Raw genomic sequence first — 24,971 nt, forward strand, 5'->3', positions numbered from 1 at the left:
CGTGTTAAGGTATAGGTTCATTAGTAGTCGGAAGTATGAAGAAGGCATTCAGTGGTTGAAGTGTTTTTTTAAGATGCCCGATCGACATGGGTCACTCGAGCATCGGGCGAGGCTGGGGTCTTATTAGTTTGTTGAAATTTCTTCACTTATACGTTCGAAACAATCGAGTTTTGTGGCGGTCGGTGGAGGACTGGTTTCTGGCAGTTCTAAGGGTGTTTTTGGTAGGGCCACTTGCATCAATTGTCTGTTGTATTGCTTCGGTTTTTGTTCTTCGATGTGTTGTGATGTTGTTACAGGATTGTGATGGTACGATACATTTGTTGCACAAGGTTGGGTTTTTCATTTCCATGATGATTTTGAATGATTATTTTTTGTGGGTTTGTTGCCGATTGAATCAGGGTTCGAAATTGAGGGGAGGTAGAAGCTATTTAGCACCAGTTTGTAGCCAAGAGGAGCCCGATTAGCGTGACAGCGCAGCTACCAGGAGCTACTTTTGGCTAACCCGGCCAACAATGCCAAAGATGCACACCTATATGAAATGAATGGTGTGCATTTCGGTTAATCTAAAAACAAACATTAGGACACATCTATACACAAATTAAGTTAATAAATAATGGACAAAAAAAAACATATGTTTGCATCTTATGTGGAAGTTACATTTGCGGAATGCTATGCACTAGCGCCTCTTTCCCCAGTAGTGGCTCCTGGTCACTGCTGGATACCAGGAGCTCCTGCTTCCCCAATCTCAATATCGAGCCGCGTTCTGCCGATTTGTAAATTCTGGATTGGTTGTCACTATTTGTTTTTTGTCTGATTTATTGTAGCGATTTCTCCATATAGATTTTCCAGTTTGTGATTTGTTTTGAGTTCCATCAGTTCTTGTGTGAACCATCATTGCTGCAATTTTCTTTGGGGTAGGTTTGAATAGTTTTGCAGTTGCCAATTGGTCTAGGGCATCTGATGTTTCTCTTACGCAGAGTTTATTCTATTTAGCTGGGCGGCGTTTGGTCGATTCCAGTAGCTTAGTTAGCGTTTCCAGGTCAAGACTCGTTCAGTTTCTTTTGTTGGTCGTAGGGAGTTTTAGGTTTGTGGGCATCACAGGTTTAGGGGTTTTGATGGTGATCACTCCATACGATTGGTACTGGTGGGAGGGTGGTCGAGAGTCCATCTCTGCAGAAGATTGAATCTAAGGAGTGTCCAGCACTCTGGGTGAGACTGTTTACTATTTGTTTGCAGTGGAGGGTTTCCAGTAGGGTGCTGAGGGAGTTTGTGGTTTCATGTTCTCTTTAGAACCAGATGTTGAAGTCCTCCAGAAAAATGTTGTAGTGGAGAGGTTGGCAATGCCATCAGTGAGATTTGTGGCAAAGATGGGGTTGTATGATGGTGGTCTGTAGATCTCTATGCTGGATTGGTCATTGAGCTGGATGTTGATTAGGAGTGATTTGCAAAAGCTATGTCGGTTGAGGTAGAAATTGTAGTCGGTTTCTTAAATCATAACTACTTAGTCTTTGAAAAAGGTAAACGATGTAGAACCCTGGCATGGTGTCATCTGCAGCAGACATTGTGAATATATCTGGGGGACCTTTAGTGTGTAGTACTGTTGAGTTTTGAATGCACATGAATTCCATTAATAGCATATTCTTAGACACAGGAGTGCTTGACAATTTGTGCGTTGTTAAATGTACCACTACACTATTGAAGTCTAAAACATACTGCTTAGCCTATGTTACCCTGAGTGTTCGGTTAGATCCAAGTGTGAAGCACATTGTCAATTCTACTAATTGGTCTTCCAAAACCGCACACCAGTGGTGGCTCTGAAAATCCCAAAACAAATATTGCGAAGGTTCAATAAAGAAAACGTGCTCTTGTGGGTCCTTTGTTTAACACTCCATTTCAGGCCATCTCCCAATCACTGTCCTCCCACAAACATTTATGAAGTGAAGGCTAATCCGCACCTCATCACCACCCACACCCCATTCAATAGCAATTGGCATGTTCTTGCTCGTAACTATATCAAAATGTATTTTCACATGTGGTTTTATAGTTTTCTACAATCTCTAACATGCCTGCCTGTAGCTCTCCAGTTGGCACAGGTGCTAGCTTCGATCCAGCCCGTTACCAGCGCCACTGCGATTCCTCTGTCATCAAGGGAGCTCCAAGGTTGTAGCATGAGTGAAAGTAAAGTGCTGAGCCTCATTACAGTCATCGACACTCTTGCAGGTACCTCAATGTAAACCTGCACAGCCAGTTCACAGATCTCTCTCTTTGTGCTTGCCTCAGACGTCTCAAAGCAACATACAGCCACTGTGCTACGGTCATGGCAAATAGTTTATAGAGATCTTCATGCTAAGGGAGACATATTTGAACCAGTCAAGCTTAGAATGAACAAGATCCATATTTTAAAGATGGCCGAACTGCAAACTGTTGGCCAAGGAGGGCCGATATTGAATTGGGCTTCCCGAATTGGCCTTATGTGATCCTAGGGAAATAACTGTGCCACAGCTCTTTTATTTACTAAAGATGGTCCCCGTCCTCCGCCTACAGCACTAATGAAGGGAAAGCCACCCAGCGGTAGCTTTGGTTTACTACAGCTGGCTGGCTTTTCCTTCATTAGTGCCGCAAAAGCCAGCACAGGAGGGCCTCCATTTCACAAAATGGATGCGCCCATGTGCTTGCTTTTGCGAATTTTGAGCTTGAATAGCTCAAAATTTTACATAGGAAGGTTTAAAACAGAGAATGCTAGTATTTTTTTTATGTTGCCTATCTATTTTTTAAATAAAAATGTTTACTAGACCATCCCTTTAATTGAAAGAGAAATAAGCAGAAACAATGAAGAAATTGGATGAGAGTCCTGATGATCAATCACTGGAGCCTAAACCTAATCGCATGGAAGACATTTCCACCGGTGTACCTGCGATCGTTGCAAGGTTATGCCAACCGAGGTGGAGAACTGCTGCTGCCGAGAAAACTCTGGATGCTTGGCCTAAATAGCAGAAGACGACGCACCACTTCTATAAATTAGTGAGCTGCATGACTTCAGGGCAGCCTGCCTCACAAGATCTGTGTTGTGTAGGAGGATAATCATTATGAACGAACTTCCAGCAACAGTTCGCCTTCATAATCCAAGTAACGTGTAAATTCACTCTAGATCTGATTTATGTTTGACAACTGAGACCACTAATGTTTGACGTTGTTCTGCTACATCATTGTAACTTCCATCAATCAATGACGATTGTGTTCTTCTGTAAATTTAATACATTTCTCGTACTAGTGTAAAGGCAGAGTATTCATCACTACATTTAACGTCCAAACAATTATCTTTCCTTCACTTTGAACTTCAAAACAACATTGCCCTAGGCCCAAAACTGTTCTAGCTTCAATGGTCCTTCACATTGTACTTTATCGTTACTTCAAATACCAAGTACTTTATTCTGAAAGCTACTTTTTTTAAGGGTAACAATGCCATCGAATGTATGTGGGTGTTTCAGAACAAAGAAACAATCATTTGGTTCATTCATGTGAAATATTTCAGTGTCTCCATCATAGGTGGCGCAGGCTTGTGTGTGGCCCATCGTGCGTTTACATGGTGGATTTATGGAAGGCTCGGATTCTGCGTTCAACGCGTTATTACCGGCTGGTGTCGTTCGAGCCATTTGTGTGAAATTCCCCAGTGAAGAAGGACAGTACAGGGTATTTGTACACAGTACCGCAACTGCATCAATACAATTTGTAGTTTGTTTGTGCCATCAACTTTACCGAAGTCAGTTTAAAAAAAAGTTATATGAATATTTGTTTCCATTTTTTTATTAAGTCTTCAACAAGTCCAATATTCTAGGAGGTTCATGAAAGAAGTTTGGTTGCCCTTTGCCCTTGCCTCATCACTGATGTATTGTGCAATAAAATCCACTGCCTTTTATTACCAACACAAACCCAATGTCTCAGACATCTTTATGGGCAAAACACACCGGGTGGGGTTTTGGGTGTCTTTAGCTACAGTTGCCATCTCTGCTCCACAGCTTGTGTATCCCTTCAACATTGTTCCTGGCCCTTTGCTCTCGCCTCATTTACAGCTATCCCCCACCAGTATCGATGGCAGGTCGCATCTATGACCGTACGTTCCCAAGGGGGATGTGTGGATGGGAAGGCTCAAGGTGCCAAACGCCAAGTACACCTCAAAGGAATCTTCTGCACTGCGACCATTGTCCACATGGCCTCCCCAGAGCCGGTGTCTGCAGACTCCCCTTTGAAGACCATGTCCCCGAAATCATCATGTGTATGTATCGCTTGAAAATGGTTCCGGGCCATTTGCCCTCGTCTCATGCCCATTCTTCCCCCTCCAGTATCAATGGCAGCGCGCAACTATGACCGTGCACTCCCGAGGGAGCAGGGTGGTTGGGACGTTCAAGGTTCCAAACACCATATACCATACCTCATTGTCTGCACCCAAGGGTACCACCCTCGTTTTGGACTATAATGTATCCCTCCCTGTACCTTGCATTACAAATCTTGTCATGTTCTTAGATCTTATGGCCAGCTGGTTTATGGGTGGTGGTCTGGGGTCAACTACTATCGTGGAAATCAGGGGGTCTCAGAACTGGGACAGTTGTAGCTATACCTCATGGTTGGCTGGGTGGGAAAGGGGGGGGGTGTCGGAGGCCTGCTTTGCCCTGCTTTGACAAACATGCACACTAAGGAGCCTTGTACTGGCTCGTGGCCTTGCGGGCACATTCATTCCAAACAGACACATTGGTAGCATACTGTACATCAAAGGAGGGTTTCTTTGGGGGTTGGCAGTGTGATAGGATATGATATGGCATTTATAACGTACACAAGTGTTTTTAGAGCATGGCCCGTCTTGCTATGGTTTGGGCCTGGTCAGGTTTTCCCATGCAACTTCGAAGCCTGTATCCAGGGTGCTGGATGCCCTGTGGCATGCTTTGGCTATATTTAAAAATAAAAATGGTGTTTGCTTGCATGCATACACTAGGTCTACTACAAAAAAGGTAGCAGGCGCCCCTCTCTCGAAAGAACACAGCATGATAACCTGTTCAGTGACTATTAACCACTTTGAGAGTTTGCAGCCATCTGCTTTTTACCCACTGTACCTTTCACAGATAGGAAATATACATTTGCATATAAGTCTTTGTCCCGCCCACATGGGCAGTCCAGCACCGAAATGCTATGGTCTACAATGATGATAATATTTGTGGTTGTGCAGGGATATTACAGTGTCCACCTCCCCCAAGCCGCCTGGTCCCTTACAAGTCTCTTAATGGGGGTCATCTCACTCTGAAGCGCCTAGGTGGGTGGGTCGGGTTCAACCCCTTCCCCAACAATGGTAATTGTATATATGGGGACTAAGCACGAACAACTGTGCTAAAGACACTCGATGCACTTTACAATTATTGTACATATAGCACACATTGTTCTAAACCTTGATGCGAAGTTCAAATAATGGAAGCATAGGTAAACGTGTGGAAATTCATCTGTGGATTATGGTGATGCAGAGGTAATAAGTATGAGCAGTAATTGTTTTTTTTAATCATCTGTACGAAGTGGAGGTGCTTACCTCCGAGACTAAAGGTTTTCAGAAAGTGCCATGGAAAGTGGTGAAAAGGATGGCATCCCAGATGCGCACATTCAGAATGTCTGAAAGTCAAACACTTCTCCAAGCAGAGGGTGGGGTCTCTCCTTGCCTGGTGCCCATTTTTGGAACAGCTTTTCTGACCCGCCCAGACTTGAGCCGCACCGCTCAAAACTCTGCTCTTCTCTACCACTTTCCCTTCACTGCTAAATCACCCCATGGACGCTGTGACCAGTGGCTTGATCACCATAGATCTCACAGGATACCATGTCCATCCTCCAAGTCAATACCGGCACCTCTCGCCCAATGCACTGCCCTGCGGGCCCCTGCTCGATATACCTCTGAGAACCGCCTGTACTAGCACTGAGACCAAGGTTCTCCTCCGTGGCTCAGATTGGCACCTCCCTCTAGGGCCCTTCATCTCCAGTTGTCCACCCCTATGCTCTTGCCATTGTTATTTTTACCCAAGTTCCGTTCTCAAGAAGCATTGTTGCGCTTCGAAACATAATTCTGTTGTATAAAGCAACTTACAAATGCTCAATAAAAGGATAAATATGCCACATTGAAATTCCTGATGGCAGAAGAGGTCACTTCCAGTGTGCCAAAAGGCTACAGACAAATTATGCATGAGTACACAGTGTTCTAAAGCCTCACCTTGTGGTGCGTGTGGCTACTTGGCATGAGAATAAACACACGGATGACATATGCAGCGTGAGCACGCAATCTCAACCAGTTTCACCCGATGATACACAGGGCTGCTTCCGGCGCGCATGTGAGCATGACTGGACATGCAGGAATTATAATAACAGGCTTTCAATATATGCCAGAAATGTTGGTTGCGAACAAACAAATGAAAGGCAGAATTGGGACTTAGTAATGAAGGTCGGTAGGCTTGCAGGAGACTAGGAGGAGAGGTATGCTTTGGGCCGTGAGAGAGTGCGCGACGAGCGAGAAGGGGGTATGGATCTCCTTTTCTTACAGTGCAAAAATAGTGCCAGATGGAACAGCAATATATACTTTTCTGGTGTATTATCACTTTCCTCTTGCGGCACATATTGATTGTTGTTTTTAACCGTCCTTCGTTTTGCAAACCATGTGTCTGAAGCAAGGTCTTCTGCTGTCTGCATTTTTTGGTGGCATTCTGTCTCCAAAACGTAACCTTCCCCGCTCTGGCTTAGCTCACTAGATGCAGAATGGCATTATTATTTACTTGTCCTTGAATGAAACGCACTAACAGTTCGAAAGACACAATGTGTTGAATACCCACATAGAATTGATAACATTGACTATATTGAAAGTGGACAAAAGAAACTTTAGTTTCTATTTCTGAGAAGTTGGTCAGCGCGACATCGAGAGAATGGAACACTGTGAAATTATATAAACGTAACTTTATATAATATTTTGGTGTTTGAAAATGGCATGTGTGCTGTGCACTTGAGGACTTAACTGTGTGACGGACAAATGAACTTTTTGATGAAAAGAAAGCACATTGTACGTCATGTTAAGATGAAGGATATTTATATTGCGCACTATAACCGCCTGAGTGTTGCACTTTAGGTGTTTGCCTTGCTCAATCTTATATACTGAAATTTTAACGTAACTTGGTTAGCTAACATTTCAATGTGTATATAAAATAAAGTACGGCTACTGAAATATATGCTTTTATTCTTTCAATTTCATAGCTACATTCTACGCATGTCATAGTTGCCAGCTCCCATCTGATGGATTCTTCAATCAACATTGGAGATAATCATCAATGGCGCTTCTTTAATAACTATTACGTGCGGCGATCGACAGGAACCAATCTGTCCTTAAGCGGTAGCGGCAAGAAGACAACATTTATGATGTAAAAATGAGCTGATGTGAAAGCGGTGTGTTTGAAAGTGAAACGACTTATGGAACATAGAAGACATGAAACATATGGATTAATCGATCGCTGAGCATAATCAGCGTTTCATGAGGAACTTGCATAAAACATTCAAAGCATGCAATGTTCGCTAGCTATAACATCAATTGGAAAACGATATCAATGTTTTCATGGACAGAATCTCCTATTTTGAGCATTATGTGAAAAATAAAAGTACTTGTTACATTGCAGATTATTGCCGTTTTCTTCAAAATAATGTTTTTTTCATCCGATTTGTGAAAAGAAAAAATGTTCACGCTGTGAAGAGTGTGCGTGTTTTTATCTTCCTGGTTCTGCGTTCGGTAACGTTATGGCGTGGGTGATGACATGGTACGTTTGGCTACGCTGGCCATAAACGTCATGAAAATAGGTGGAGCACATTGTGATGTCAGCTTGAGGGGCGGGTGATATTTAGTCCCGCAAGGGCACTTGAACTTAGGGCGATGCATCAACGGATAAGATTAACACAAGATGGCCGTGACCAACCTGTTTTCGCATGTGTAAATGTGATAAAAAGGAAAAATGCATTGGATTTTTTTTTTTTTTACAATAGATTATATATGGGGGAAAAATTGCCTGATCGATCGGACAATAACATTTCTGAACTAACTTTTCCTTTAAGTAACAGTTCCCAAGTACTGACACGCATTTCTCTTCTACAAGCAGTTCCATTTATTCTCCAAACATGGAGTAAACTACTAACAAAATGTTCACTGACTGTTCATTTCGCCAATTTACATTTTGTGCACGCTATATATGCACAGATACGGTTTTGTAAATGTTAAATAAGAGAAGGCATTGTGAAAGCAGTATGCTTGCTTAGTCAATGCCTTTCTTTTAGAGTAGAGAGAGTGCAGGGCCGTCTCGTGGAGTGGTTTGTGCAACCAGACAACTCAAACAATATACGCATGCTTTAAATCTTTAAAAAACTGAATTAAAAAAGGAAATACACGCAGCATGAAGATGTGGACACATTTAGCCAAGCAAAAATTCGAATTTTTGTTGTTGGGCACACATCATGAAGAAACACAGACACACGGTTTTAGAGAAGGAGCCAATGTGCCCTTTGGTGCTTGACTTGCGCTGTGAGATAAGTCAAGGTATATGATGGCAAAATTAATACGGATTGCCGAACCAACAGAAAACACTTCAGCTAGCGACTGCTGCTCAAAAGAATCACGAATATGCGTGAACACGAAGGCATACAGCTTAATCACAAGATATTTCACGCTTTAACGTAGACCACCTCACAAATACATCTGGATATATTAGTCGTACACCCGTTGCGTGTTGCTCGCAGTGCAAAGCAACACGTGGATATATGTAACTAAAGCTTACTGTCTGTTGTAGGGGGTGGCGACCCTCCGCAATAGCTCAAGCGTTACTCCTATGAGAGGCTATGCCAGAAGATATATTTTCACAAGTGTGGGAAGCGTGGTTTGTGAGATCACAAGCCAACTCTGGACTAACTTTCAAACTGAGACAGGAGCTCCAAGAGCCACAGCTCCTCTGGTGATTAAAAAGACTTCTAGGCATGAAACTATTTTTTGGTTCCTTCATGGAGCTGGCCTGTAGCCATGCGGGACGGGGGGCATACTCTGCAGGGCACAGATGGCTAGGTGAGCAGGTGACTATCCATTTTGGCCGGTAGCCATGGGGGACGGGAGGCATACTCTGCAGGGCACAGATGGTTAGGTGAGCAGGTTACTATCCATTTTAGCAAGACATTCTAGAAGCTCTCCGAACACTCTACTGCCTCACGGTCACACACAAGACCAGATTGAAAAACCTTTCTAGCGTCCACTGATCATTCCACAGTAGGTCCCCAGAGTACACCAAGAAGAAATGCATCCACTACTTCAACTGACAATGCCCAAGAAGACCATCTTCATTAATTCTATAAACCAAGCTATGGAACTTGATACACAGGAGTCTCTGCACAGAGGACCATCACTTGGTCTTCAGAAAATCTCTGAAACGCGTTCTGTCCACAAGACAACAGCACCTTCCTAAGACCAGAGCAAATAGCATCTCACAACATATTAGCCATCTCGGACTGTGGCACAAAGGTGCACCAAAACCAAAGACGAATTAACAGAGACACAACTCTCAAAGACCAGCCACTAGGACCTTTGCAACTGAATAGTCATTACGGATTTGGACTCAAAGGCCAACCAGAGAACCAACCATAGATTAGGCCGATTTGGTGCAGGTCTCACTAATACACACAAATAGGTCAAGGCCCAACATGATTGAAAACACTCCTCAAGATCGGACTCAGTCAGGTCGGTCACCCCAATATTTTTCCCCAACAGACCACAAGACTTAAACACCATCTTTACAATAATTTCAAATGGAAACTAGAAAACCAACAATACTGCCATCTCGATAAATAATAGCAGATTATTCACTGGTAGACCAACAGCAGACTCCACTCTACTGATCAGCCGATCCTTGAACTCCAATAATCGGATTGCTCAAAAGCTTCCCTTTCTACCACTGCCTCCTCTAACAAACTAACACACCTTTAAATCTACTAGCATTTTACACTATATATACTGACACAACACCGACACAGTAGCTTTACACCTGTTAGCACCAGCACATCAATCTCAGAGTCCACAACATCCACAGCTTTATCCAATAACATTCCTCCAGGCCAACTAATCTCCTGTCCCAGAGTATACAGCTAATAGATTGGTTCTGGTTCTCTGCTTCTGATGAAATATTCAACTAGTTCCGTCTGGCGCTCATCACCATCACAGGTTTCACACCTGCCTTTCCTTCTAACCCGTCCTCAGATGTTTGCAGAACCAGGCACCATGAGGCCACCAAAATGGCAGCCATTTGCTAATAAATAGCATTTTAAATTACACTGTAGTTAAGAAATAGCTCCAATTTACAATGATAAAAGCATACATGGGTTGGTGTACTTGAATTACTAAACCTGCCCCACTGGCAGGTTGGTTGTAAACAAATCCAACAGCAATAAACGGGTGAATATAGTAACAGTCATTTACATAGAACTCTTACATACCGTACAGTGGCTCGACATTTGAAGGAGCGCCATGTCATTTTTCAGAGCCGTTTTATAACAAGTATGTTATCCAACAATGGAACAGAAACTAAACAATGTCAATTTTAGTATAATGCTCATGAAACAAAAATACAAGCATATACAAACTACAGGATGCACATGCAAGGCTATATGTTAGTCATCGCACTTCAGGCGTTTGAAAATAGTCATCATGAAAATGAAGTGCATCCAACGTGACAATAAGATCTATCCGATACGGGTTATACGATTTAGGTCTACTTGGTCGCAAATATTTAACTTTTCCACATTTTACCGAATTTGTGGGGTCTTTTTTGGTTTAAAAAAAATTGGGGAGGAAGAGACCCCTGCAACCCTCTCCCCTATTCCCTTACCCCACCGCTATATATATTTAAATGTTACCGAATTTCGACCAAGAAAATTATCAAAAAAATTCAGTCAAAAGTAAAAGGTCAAATGTTTTTCGAACAAGTAAGCTAATACCGGTTAAACATCAGTTATCCTTACCACAGCTGCTTCCACCACGACAGTTGCTGTTGAAGTCATAAATGGTTCTAAGTAGAGTCATCTCCATAACCTTTATAGTGAAGCGTTTGGTCATGGCAGTTTCACTGTTGCCTATAATCAATTTCTTCTTTCTTATAATCAAGGAATCCTGCAGTGATAAAAACTCTACAGCTCTGCAGGAGAACGGGGCTGAGGAGTGGCTGAAGTGCCTACTCAGACCCACACTACGTCTAAACCAGCAGTTACTGCAATTATAAAGATGAAACCAGTACAGCACAACAGGTCTATTATCGTCATCTTTTTTTGTAACATGGGCCAAAGGCAGGTTATACTCTTGATGAGAGGTGTGCGCTAGAACAGAAGCAACACAAAACAACGATAGTATGGGGTACCAATGTCCAACCAAGGTTCTTTTTAAATAGGATACTTAATTAAACTAACAAAAATGTGAACAACTAGTACAAACACTACTGGCCCACACCTGTAAGGGGACCCAGACTTTAGAATAAAGGGGCACTGGGATCGTAGACAAAGATGTTCAGGCAAAGATTTCAGCAAAAAAATAAATAAATAAATAGATTAGAGAAGCAGTTTAAAAATAAGTCAGTAACTCCGTTAAGGTGGACCAGGGGGACAGGGTCTCTTAAAATGCTTATACTTCCTTGTTTATGGGTCTAAACAGCATTGAACCAAGATTCTAGGTCCTTTACTGCAGATTAGCCTGCGTGGAGACAGTTCGGGGCAAGGGCTCCAGATGATAAGGTTAGGCGATCGAGATGGTTTATATCTAGATATTCTGCCAGCAGACTCCTGGGGTACACAATTATGATATTTTAATTGTTAACAAGCCACCTCTGCCTGTAGGAATTTTGTGTTCTAGTAGCTGTGTTCAGGAAAGCACATGTAACCTTTAAACCTACACTGCTGCCACTGTAGAAAAACACAAAAGGTGATGGCTGGAAGATTTAGAATTAATCTTAACCTCTGGCATTGCTCTGGACAACCCTCCAGACCATCATTCTTCGCCAGCCAAGACATTCCGAGAAGGGGAAAAACCATATGCAAATCAGACCTGGTCTCAACCCAAAAGGGGCAGTCCAACCTAAATTGCTAGATTGTATCCCTCCTGCACAAGACCACAAGCATTACCAGACTTGTGTCGACCTTGTTGAGCCTCATCAGTGAGGAGTAGCTTGGGTCTCTAGGCCCAGCGGGCACGGGACCCACATCTAGGCATAGCCATCTGACTCAGGGCGACTATAGCATGTAGGGCAGCCCCATGTGATGTCAGAAGGCTATTGTCACAAAGTGCATTATGAATGTGTCTGGTCAGCAGATCCCACTTTCAGAAACAAAAATGACCCAAATAATCATTGCATTTCTTTTTAAAAGCATATATATATATATATATATATATATATATATATATATATATATATATATAGGCGGGGGGGCAAAGGGGCGCCACATTTTTTTTTTTTAAATACTCGCGCTCCGGCCGGGAGTTAATCACTGGAATAGAGTGCTTATACTCATGTATGAGCGCCCTATTCCAATGAAAAACCGCCTGGCTCCAACGTTGACGTTGGAGCGGGAAGGTAATCATCTGAATAGGGTGCTGAAGCAAAGCATCAGCACCCTATTGTTATTAAATGCACACCGCTGCTGCATTTAATAAAAGGGTGCCTGCCGCACCTTCTCCCACTGCGCTTGAAGGACCCCCCCCCCGAGCTGGCACAGTGGGGGGCTGATGGCACCCTGAGGGGCATTGACCCCCAGGTGGTCACCCAGCCCGCCCTGCCCCAGTGTTTCACTCTGTGCGAATACTGGCCTATAATTACACCATCAGTAGTGCCACTCAGCCTGACAAAGCCTCTTAGAGGTCCTATTTGAGGAGACGTCCCATGAGCCTGCTACCGTGAAGATAGCTAGTCAGTGGCTTTTCATCAGCTCCTGAGGAGGCGGCAAACTCTAGGGGTGGATGAAGAGGCACCAGAGAAATTGTTACCTTTATGTAAGGATCATGTGCAAGACCATCAAGAGTGTTGGGAGTCATGTACTCCCATGCACAATGAAGTGGTCTCTCCCTGTCTGGGTATGAATGTACATGCCAATTTGGGGTGTTATAATTGTTCTTTTATAACACGCTACCAGCAAGTGGTTACGAAGTGCGGGATCTGGATTCGAAACTAGGCTGCGCTTGGTTCGTTGCCCCTGAGCTATCCTTCCTTATGTCTACATGTTTAGGAGGGTGAGCGGCCAGACCCCAGCACCATGGAAAGGACCCCTCAAAGAATATAGGTAACATCAGACCTGTTACTAGTTTAAGTTGCGGGAGGAATAAAGCAAACGTGGACTAGGCTCTGTGGGCAGTTGATGGACCATATGCATTGGCGCAAACAGCATCGATGGAGCATCTATGGTTCTTGAGTGTGTATGGGTGATACAAAGTGTGACCAGAGAGGTGATACTTAAGTAACTCGAGCATTTGTTTTCGGATGTGTTAGTGGTACGGTCGAACCCAAAAGCACTAAGAGGTGGATCTCTTAGGACAACGACCTACCAGCATTATATCAATGTATGTGGAAGTACTATTGACCCAGTAGCAACACAGGAACTCTGGGGTGTGCCGCCTAGCGCAGATATACAGAAAGCAAAGGCAGCGTACGCGAAGGGAAGATCCTAAACAGCACAGAAAGTTGGTCTGCGATGTGGCTTCTGATTGGAAGCAAACCTTCACTTCAAAGAGGGTCGTCGATGCCTGTCATCAGCTCCCGTGTATGGGTGGGACGTCCTTAACTTGATAAACGCGTGCTCCGATATCGGTCTTTAGCTGGGGGTGAAGACACCCACAAATACACAGAGGGATTCTATGATTTATCGCGTGTCTGAGAACTGCTGGTGACTGCAGCTCAGACCTTCAAAGCACAACGCTATCTAGAACCTGCCAACCCAGAACAGACTGGTGCCGATGACAAGCGTGACTGTGTTTGTCTGAGAGGTATGGCCTGATATACACATACCAAGTGTCACATATAGTGGTCTCCTGCGCACTGTAACGAGACCCCGGGGAGGCCACAAATTACGTACATTACAATCCAGAGAAAAACATGTGACCGGTCTATAGCCCCAATGTGAGGGTGTCAATAGACTGACAGCATGGGGCGGGGACTCCAAAACCTTTCCGTGAGAGGGACGGGTTTACCCCTAGGGCCAGTCCCATGTATGTGTGAGGGGGTAATCTAGAGGTGTCTGAGAGAGCAGACCAGGAAAGCAGAGACAGAACAGCCCCTGTGAGTATGAAAGAGAGGGAGGGGCAGGGCCTGCACTCACCGATCACCTCCTGCAGCTCATAGTCGTCCCTGTTGATGGACCACGGAAGGGCACTACTGCTGGTCTCTTCGGACATCGCTACTGTCGCTCTTCTGTCGCTGGGGAGTTAAAGAGTCCCAAAAGGCGCCGTGCTCTCTCTGACCCGGCTTTGAAAAATTGCGATTAATATATAAATTAAAACTTTACAAGCCGGTGGCCTCCCAGAGCCCTGTCCTGGGTCTCCAGCGCCTCAGCTTGTAGCTTCAAAGAATCGAAGAATGCAACCCGCACCGCTCCACTGCCCGCACTTCCCTCACTCTCACTGACAAACTTTGCCTCTCCACGGCCATGCCCAGCGCCGCGGTGACGTCATGGTTGTACGCCACGGGAGCACGCAGGCACCATCTTTAGTGTGGCTTAATGATTCTCTTGGTGGTCATGCCTGGCAAGCGCCACCGTGACGTCAGAGCCAGAGGCTTGCCAGTGCCATCTTTGGTTTGGCTTCGCTTGTCATCGCCTTTAAGTTTCAGGGACTGAGAACCTCGCTGCCATGATTGTTGTGGCTAAAACTGGTCGGAAAACTGAGCGCACATCAAGCTAAATGGACCCAATGGAATGTCTATTTTTTATTTTTTTATCACGAGCGATAAGTGGCAATATGATAGATAGCAACAGACGTGAAGATCTAGCGCATTACAGCTGGCAATTTTGGTGAAAATTCACATTCAGCAAATAAAATAATAGTGATTTAAAAACCACCGTCCATGAGCGTGACCGGAATGTGTAAGTATGACACGTACTATGAAGCAGGCGATTAAGCGTGTGTTGTTGTTCGCTATCAGTAAATGAAAACGAATGTGCTGTAGACCTTAATGAAAATAATCGCTTCTGCCGGATGGTACTATTATTGTGACTTAATGACTACTGCCCAAACCCTAGACTAGTCATCCCTGCTGCAGTACAGGGATGACTAGGGTTTAAAGTGCCTACCCAGCCCACGCTACTAACCAGCAGTGATCCTAATAAAGGTGGAACAGGCACAGTCCTACATTTGCCTCTTTTCATACATGCCAACACTCCCGATTAAAAATATCTCTATTTTTTGCTGTCTCCCGCCTAATATAATTATAACCCCAATGCAATCCTATCGGGAAATTGCGCTCTCCCGATTTCTATTGTGAAATCTCCCCCTCAGGGGCTCCAGAATGTTGGCAAGTCTGTCTTTTGATAACATGGGTTGAGGACAGATGTTGTGGGTTCCACCGCCAAGAAGACAATGGACACAGGCTTCTTACGGTGAGTTTATTGTCCGCAGATACACATCAGGTAATACAAGTAGGGTCCTGGACAATAAAAACACTGGCACATCCACACCTTCCAGCTCCACGAAGTAACTGCCACCTTTAGAATGCCCTGCAAGTTAAAAAATAAACATTCTACAATGACATCTCAACATTCCACCAACTTCCCCATGCATACAAAATGCACCCAGAGCCAAGCTACAACACCTGTCCCTCGTCAATCATTAATACATATATGATGCACCCAGAACCAAACAGCAACACCTTTACCTACGTTAATCATTAATCAACCCCAGGGAGAAAGGACCACACAAATCACAAAGAGGTTCTACCAGGGTAGGCCTTAGAGGCAGTATCGCTCACCTCCCCCTCCCCCCACCCTGCACACCCCTGCTCGACAGGGGTTGAGGGCAGGAGTGCCACATTTGTTTTGTCCCTCCCTGCTCCGGCGCCTCGCAGGGGGTTAATCACTGGAATAGGACGCTCATGCATGATAATGCATGAGCGCCCTATTCCAATGAAAACCTCTTGGCTCCCGCGTCAGAGCAGGGAGGTAACCATCATGTGAATAGGGTCAGCACCCTACTGTTATTAAATGCGCCCCACTTCAGCGGGCGTATTTATGATATGATAGATTATTTATAACACGCTACATACCTAGAGGTTTCTAAGCGCGGACCCGGGGATCGAACCTAGGGTGCTCTGTGTCATCTTGCTTCCAAGGCGAGCATATTGCCCTGAGCTATCCTCCCGAGACTTTTACAAAAGGGCGCCTGCCGCACCTTTTTTCACTACGACAGCTCGGGGGAGCCCTTAAAAGACTCCCCCGTTCGGGCGTGGTCCAGCCACCCCCCCCCCCCTCAAGGCCGGCTCTGGGTTCTACTCTAAACACATAGCACTGCAATGCAAACCCCAACCTAAGATCACAACACCTCTCCCTCTGTTCACACTTAACCAACCATACCCAAAACACTACACTACACCAATATCTGCAACACAAACAACACATCCATGCCAGCACATCGAACAACAAGGATGAGTACCCTTACTCAATGAACATGTGGTCACCGCTCAAACCAAATGAAAGAACCAACACAAGTGACAAACAGATGGGTAGACCCACAACTGCAAACAAATGAAACCCTGCAAAACACTACAGGGCAACTAAATAAAACCAAATGCGCAGCATAGAACACACAACATAACACTGACCCATCCTACAGCGCAGCTATTTTGGAAAAAGAACCAAAGCGCTGCAGACACCAATAGGATAATGTCATGTTGTTATTAAGGGCATGTAGCCCTCCCTCATTGTTGTGAGGGGACGTCCCACGTTTAGGCCAGGAGAGAGGGAAGTGACATTGGGCTAGGGAGGGGGCATGGGGAAAGGGAAAAGTCAGTTGGTGTGACACAGGCGTGAAATAAAGACATGTGAAGTTGCACCGGCCCGTGTCCGTGTGATTCTTTGCTGGAGGCCCCAGCCCTGAGAAGTCCTCTGGGTCTGGGTGGTCCATACACACCACATTGGCGATGAGGATAGGATGGGCTGAGCCAGACCCACGCTCCAGCCGGCGTCAGGCACAACGTGGTAGGCGCACCCGGCCGAAATGCCCCGCAAGGTGAGGCCCGCCGTGGGGCACGCCACAAGCCCACATGGCTCAAGAGGCCGTGACTGCAACCCCTAGGAGGGCGCTGTGGAGCGCTGTCAACGCCTGCCCTAATCAGCGCACAAGGTACGCGGCATAAGGGAAGGCGACACCCTCACGCAGCACCACCAAGCCACACACAGCCAGAAGGTACAGAAGGGCTGACAGAGGAGGCCTTCCCACCCCTAGTGGGGAAAAGGGCACCTGCACACGAGAGCCCCCACACAGGAAGAAGGGGAGCATGTGCACACTGGACGCCCGCATTGGAGGACTCCCCCCTCAAGTGGCAAAAGAGAGGTTACGGCGCACAACATGTCAGGAGACAAAGTCGCCTCCTCATTAGAAGGTGGTGCCTCAGAACCCACCCTGCCCTCAGGCGTAGGAACACAAGTAGCACACCTCCAACACACATTTGAACTGCGGGATACAAGCAAACTAAGGCTACAGTGGGCAATATGGCTGCAGGATTTCAAATTTTACGTAGGGGACGTGGGACTCACCGACCACACACGGCTAAAGAATACATTATCCATGGCAGTTGGACCCACAGTCAGGGACATTGCTAGAGAACTACTTAACCTTGAAACAGCTTCTTTCCAAGACCTACACATGAAACTATCTGAATACTTCACGCCCCACACCAACGTCGATTATGAGAGACACATCTTTCATACAACGCACCACATGATCTCTGTTTTTTCCGGATGGAGAAGGGGATGGTTACTCGTCATCCAGAGATCAATGTTTGTCTGGCATGCTGCCAAGTCAGGGCGTGAGGCGGAGGTCGATTTGGGAATTCTGAGGATGATTTGTGTGTCATTGGCATAGTTATAGCATGTGAGGTTGTGGGAGCAGATGAGTGCCGGCAGAGGGGTCATGTAGAGGTTGAAAAGGAGCAGTGATAGGCAGGTGCTTTGGGGGACTCCATTGATCACTGGGCATACAGGGGAGGAAAGGGGGGGGGATAAAAGATTTGGTGTCTGTTCGTGAGAAACTATGCAATTTAGTTGAGCGATGAGTCCCAGATTCCGACGGAGTGTAATCTTTCAAGGAGGATGGCGTGGTTGACAGTGTCAAAGGCTGCTGACGGGTCATGTGAGAAACCTAAGGGTGTTCTGACATCTACTCCCCTGGGATCCTCTATGCAGGTGGCCAGGGAAAGGCCATTGCTTTTGGCTCCTGCCCCCAGCAGGTGGACAAGCAAGGGAGGATCACATGGATGGAGGGTCCTCAGGGATTGGAGGAAGGATGCCATTGGGTGAGACACATTATTTCACATCCTTTTTTCAGGCAGGAACCCCTATCCCAGAAGTGTTGATGGGATATTGCTCACCTTGTTCATTGATCTCTGAGAAGGGTAGGAGATATTATCATCCTAGATGGGTCAAACAGAGTAGGAGAAAGGTTGAGGATAAGATGCCTTATGATAAAACACAATATCCCACAGATTTTTGGAATGACCAAATTAACACTTCCCGACCCCCATGGGCCATTATAAAGTATTTCTCTTTCATTCCCTTCTTAGTAGGCTTTACAGTACGGAGACGAGGAAGAAACAACTAAGACTTATAAATGCTACACCTTTTCCCAATTCAAGTACTGAGATGAGGAAGAAGCAACTGAGAGTAATGAACATTACCTATTCTCACCACTTGGGTACTGGGACGAAGAAGATGTAGGGAGATTAGGCATGTCCCGATTATGAGAGTCAGGCATCAGTAATTTATGGATCACACCTGTAACACGTTACCAGACCACAGGTGTATAAAAGGTGGAACTCGGAAGCACAGAGAGGATCGTCGGAAGAAAAGAGCAGCGGAAGAAGGAGCTGTGCGGGAGCGAAAGAAGCAAAGGCGCTAAAACACCTACTGAGCCTGTTGGAGTAACGCTGCAGGTCAGAGAAATCCCAGGAGGGAAGGTGAACAGCAGGAGCTGTCAGAGAGTATCAGCGAAGCTGCGCACAAAAGTCGGAGTGTGCTGTGAGGAGCGTCCAGCAAGCAGGCTTTTTCTCACAGAAGGGGAGAAGCTGTGTCGAGGAGCTGCCGAACCCGGGTAAGTGTCAGGGACACTTTATCCACCCGAGAGCTCAGAAAACCTATGAATACAGTAGCGGGTTATGGAAACAAATGAATTTACAGTATCAGAATATTGCAATGAGTGAAACAAGTGAAAGTTATCGTCATTGAATATCGACCTAAATGAAACCTGCACAAGTACCTTTATTGAATATCGAACTGAATGAAACCAACAGTTATCTTTATTGAATAATGAACTAAGTGAAATAAGCGAACGTTATCTTTATGGAAAACTAAATTGAAAGAAAGAAACCAAAATATATGTATTTAAGTGAAACGGATTGGGGTTGGAAGCCTGCGGCTGAAATGTTCGAGGGAGAAAAGAACAAAAGTTATTTTTTCCAAAAATAACTTTCGGTCTTCTCTCCTCTGAGAATTTCAGCCACAGGCTTCCAACCCCACCCACACCCCACCCCTACTTACCTTGCGGCAGCACACTTTGCTGTGTGCCGCCGACTCGATGTGTCCCTCTCTGTGTCCCTGCAACGCCTGTTCACTTTCGCTTCCATGATCGGGAACCGGCGGCGTAGGGTCCTTTCCTTTTTAAAATTTTATTTTTTCACTTTTTTCGGATATAATATATAGTGAGCAAGGATGCGGGGGACACCCCTGCAGCCCTTGCCACCAAATGAGGGATTTGGTTGAACTTTTACGGCCGTTCAGAATTTTTGAACAGTCAAAAAAAATGCAGCCAAATCTCCCATTCAGTCTTTTTTTCTATGGCTTTTTGGACATTACCAGTGAAAACAATGCCAAGTAGCAATTATGGAATATGAAATGGAATGACTGAATTAAGCAAATTAAGAACAGCTGCAATTTGCGAATGTAGAACTAAAAGCAAGTAGTATACTAAGTTGAATGAAAGACTTTGCATATAAACTGGAATCCAGACGGAGAAACCACTCATTAAAAAAAAATATTTTAAATATTTGTATTGGCATTTATAAAATTAACATTCAGCGATGTTCCACAGCGTATGCAGTGTAGTATCATTTCTTGCATTTCTATTAAACTAACAGCAATAAACAACAACAAATGTTAACTGTCTTCATTCATCAGAATAGGCTCTTGGTCAGTCTTATTCGTGCAGAGGTGTGCGTTGAGACCTTCACTATCCATCATAGGGATGGTAATTCGGCCCAGCGCTCCATTTCCCTGCTCCACCTTACATATTGCGGGGCCGCAGTCGATTTCCATGCCATTGCAATTGCTCTTTTCACCAGTATGCACACCATGTCCATGAGCTTCACAATGTGTTTAAGTTTACTCAACCTGGGGTATGTGCCTAAGAGGCACTCTTTTGGGGACCAGTCGTACCTGTTCACTCCAGCTTTTTTACAAGCCCGCTCTGTTGGCCCAAAAGCTCTGCACTTTCCTGCACCCCCAGAACATGTGCATCAAGCCCGGCCCTTACCTGTCGCACCAAGGGCATGCTGACCGAGTCTGCTTGTTGAAACCTGCCACCCTGAGTGGGGTCATATATGTTCTATATAGGACATTCATCTGTATCAATCGGAACGTGGCATTCGTGGACACTTCTTTCGGGTGCATCAATACCCTCTACCATTCTTTCTCAGTAATAGTTTCTCACAGGTCTTTTTCCCATCTAGCCTTTAATGTTGTGTTTCGGGGGTTCGGCCTATCAGTTAGCTGACCATACAGCCTGTACACAGGCTTCCATCCATCGCTCAAGCCATATAGTTCTGTCAGCAAGGGGTTACGGAGAAACCACTCATATGTTGACGTGAAGTTACATTTGAGAAAATACTTGTCTGGCTGAATATTGAACTTCTTAAGGAGACATACCAGTTCCTGGTTGCGTCACCTGTAGTGGGTGGACCAAGTAGTCTGAAACTGCGTCCAGACCAGAGACTACTATTTGTTGGACCAAGAACTACTGACATTGTATGCCAGAACCCCTTTAAGCCAACAAGGAAGTTTACTGTGGTGAAAGAAAGAGAACAAAGAGTGGTGAACATCAAACTTGGGGAAGAGAACCCCGAGTTAAACAGACTTGTGGAAAATCCAATTGATAAGCAAAGCTTCAAGATATTTCATTTTGTATTGCCTTTTTATATTGAACGTGGAGAGGGAAGCCCTGAGACTTGTTTCCCGGAACTTTATTGAACTTGGGGAAGGGCACCCTGACCTTTGCAAACCTGTGGAACTGTATTCCTTCAAACCCTAACAAAGGTAAATTAAACATTGTAAATGAATGTATTGACGTGTGGGGGAAAGAAGCTGAAGAGTAAGCATGAGCTGGAAATAGCTGTGAACTTTATGTTTGGAACCCTATTGAGTTTATGGATAACATCCCTATATATTGCTTTGTATTAGTTGTGAGGCAAGCATAGTTTTTTGGACACAGACAGATTTTAAGTTGAACATATTGTGAGAAACCTGAAGGTGTCTCACTTACTAATCCCCGGGGATCTGTCATCCAGGTGGCCAGGACACGACCATCGCTATTGGATCCAGTTCCTGGGGTGGACCAATGCGGGAGGATCACCTGGATGTGGGTCTTCAAGGAGTGGAAGTAGGACACCAAAGGGTGAGATGCGGTATCCCCTTCCTTATGACACCTTTTCCCCCCCTTTTCCAACACAAACACTTTCTCACACCGTGATTGACAACAGACCGTTTACCTGACATGTCCCAACACAAGGGTCAGGCAGAGTCCGGCAATCGCCGACAACTACACACACCTGACTGCAATTTCCATTCACCACTGGGATAAAAGGCAGAGCACAAGAGCACACGATGAGCAAAGCCGAATGCACAAGGAAGCAGCTATTCCAGGACGGCAGTTCAAACGGAGAAGAAAGGCGGCGAGACGTAAAAGGACCCCAAGGAGGGAGTTTCCCTTGCCCTTTTCAACCCAGACCCGCAAAGCCTCTGACAAAAGAATCATAATAACGGGAATCGCAGCTGGCGAATGGTGGGACGAATGTCAGCGGTACATGGAACCCTCCCACACTGATAGCCAGGGCGGGGAGACGCGGTTGCCATCATGGTACCATCCTTGACTCCAGCGGCAAAAGGAACACATAGTTCAGCACAGCCTTTGAGTCGGAAGAACCTGATAGTGGGCCAGACTGTGTTAGACTCAAGGTTGTAGTGGCAACATTAAGAAGATTAAGAGACAGAGGTCTTTTGTAACGAACTTAGTACCAGAGGTAGAGTGGTCCGGGGCCAAGTGGGTGCTTGTTGGGAGATCTCTGACTAGTACCCTTCTCCTGAACTAAGAGATTGTGGTAAACAAAAAGGGTAAAGAAACTACTGGTACCAGGAGGCTTTAGGGAAGGCCGATGTGAGGTGTCAAGGTGGTCATACACGGGTCAAGCAAAACCCCATGTGCAATCAAAAGTCCTTGACACGTTGCAGAAGTTTTGACGATAATAGAATTGTAAACCCGACTGAGGGAATTGTGAAGCAGGCGTTTGTGACCGTCGGAGGGGAACGCTGTACAGACTGGTTATTGTGAATGGACACGCCCTTACCGTAGAATAACAGAGTGACCCATCAAGACGTTATCGCCCTTCGGAAGCCTCTGTTTAAGTTGGCAAGTGCTTTGGAAGGTCTGAGCCTGCATGAGGGGGACATAACTAAAAGGTGGTTGTTTAAAAAGACATTGAGACTCTTGAATATTACAAATAAGGAAATTGTGATTGAAAGGCGGTAGTGAACCCGACTGATGGACGTCAAGAGAAAAGTTGTGAAGAAGCTAAGTGAACAACATTGTGACGACAAGTATGAACCCGACTGAGGGATGTCCACAGTGAATGGTTGATCTGAGCTTGATTGCGGGAGGCTAATCACTGAGAGGAGGATCGGAGTCCGGCTGAGGGGGATCCAAGGGTGAAGAGTAATCACCCTATGGGAAGGTTAGCAGAAGGAACTTTTGTTTTGTTGTTTTGGTATATCAGGCCATCTGAAGCAAGAGATTTTGCATGATAAGAGACTTTGGCACAGAAGGACCTGATATTGAGAAAAGGAACTGTGAGCTCGTGCCAGAGAAACCCAGCAGTCTGCTGTGCTCAAGAGTCCCGCCTTGTCCTGTGCTAAAAATGTGGGGAAGTGAGACCCCGGCCATAACATCCTGACTTATCATTTCTTGAACACTTCTTTCTTTTCTTGTGAAACATTACCCCACACTATTTTGTAATTTAGCAGTAAGGATTGGCAATAGGTTTTTTAGTATACACCCTTTTTATTTGACTAGACTCTATTAGGACTATATTATTATTGTTTGATGGTTGTAGCATGCTCCCATCTTAGATTTAGGTTTAGATTAGGAATTTATCTCACCCATTCTACAGTTTAATAAACACAAATGAATTGTGATCACTTATGTCTGTCTTGCTTTGATATCATGCCTTCCTTACAATACCTAGTCTCTGTAACTCTCTCTTTATATTATCTTCTCCTTTCATTTGGTCAAAGTATTCTTTCTCTTCAGCTTCTCTGTATTTTGACAGATATTCCAGTTTGCCATTCACCTCAGGCCTGGCTCTCTCCCTCTTAGTGTGTCTTAACGTTCCTATTGCATTTGTATTTCTCTCATAAAACACTATGCTTTTCTCGTGAGGTCTTTGTTTCTTAAATTCTGAGCCTCTTTCAAGGTTGATTATATTAAGGCTTCTCTTGTCACCATCATTCCATTTAATTACTCTCTCGTATATATCAGTGGGGCGAGTATGAACAGTCCCATAATGATCACTCTTAATGTATTCAGTGTTTCTTTCAAGGTGTTTTGTATTCAGGCTTATCTTGTTATCATCATTCCATTTTCGTATTCTCTCGTATATATAACTGGGATGAGGATGAACAGTCCCATAAGGATTCCCCTTAGGCCTACGGGATCTCCTGTTTTCCCCTTTACCTGGGCTTGCCTGGGATAACGTCACCAGGGCCTTCATATGTTCGGGATTCGCTGCTGTCCTCATTTTCCCTGCCTCTTGCTTCTCTTCGGTGTCCCGAGCTCTGTATTCTCCCTCGCTACAGATTGACAGGTCCACGAGTAACCGGATGGTAGGCAGTCAGGTAACATAGTGGTCTCGGCATAGCTTGAGGGACGCCATTCCACCAGAGGATCTCTGTGGTCACGCCACCACTATTGCCTTCTCTCTTCTGTGTCCTGTGCCCTGCTCTCAGCTTGCCTGCGTTTTGCAAACTCACAGGATTTGCCGTCTGGACAGTCTCCTCCCCTCTTAGATGTTGCGTCCACCTGGGGCTTCCCTGGCTAACATACGTGTGTTTCGGCCACTGCTTGCTGCAGCATCTCTCTCCACTTTAAATGGGATTTCCTGCTTAAAGAGACATATTCATTTTCCGGTTGACAACAACGCATGTAGCATCTTCCCAGTATCTATATTGTATGTCCTTCAAATAGTCTAATATTACCAAGTAGGCCATAACAGAATGTGGGTGTTCCTCAGAGGAATGGGAGTCCTTGTCCCCAAAGGGGGAGTCTCTCCCGGTGAGGTCCCACTTGCCTTGGCACCTAGGGAGGGTGTTGCCGAGTCGGCTCACCTCTGCCCCGCTTGGGACGTATTAGATCGATTCATCACATTATATATTGTTAG

At 45.1% G+C, this 24,971-nt stretch overlaps 1 protein-coding gene across 2 annotated transcripts in view; it reads right to left on the reverse strand.

The window, feature by feature from the left end:
- OXSR1 (oxidative stress responsive kinase 1) overlaps window positions 1–14,688 on the reverse strand; it is a 1,686,100-nt gene extending 1,671,412 nt beyond the window's left edge. For both annotated transcript variants that reach the window (XM_069647752.1, XM_069647753.1), the window contains exon 1: window positions 14,386–14,688. In XM_069647752.1, the coding sequence (XP_069503853.1) occupies window positions 14,386–14,461 (76 nt within the window). In that variant the 5' untranslated portion in view covers window positions 14,462–14,688. The remainder of the gene's footprint in view (window positions 1–14,385) is intronic.
- Window positions 14,689–24,971: the final 10,283 nt, after the last annotated feature.

The sequence above is a fragment of the Ambystoma mexicanum genome, chromosome 2q, assembly GCF_040938575.1.
Source record: "Ambystoma mexicanum isolate Mex_15411 chromosome 2q, UKY_AmexF1_1, whole genome shotgun sequence".
NCBI classification, from domain to species: Eukaryota; Metazoa; Chordata; class Amphibia; order Caudata; family Ambystomatidae; genus Ambystoma; species Ambystoma mexicanum.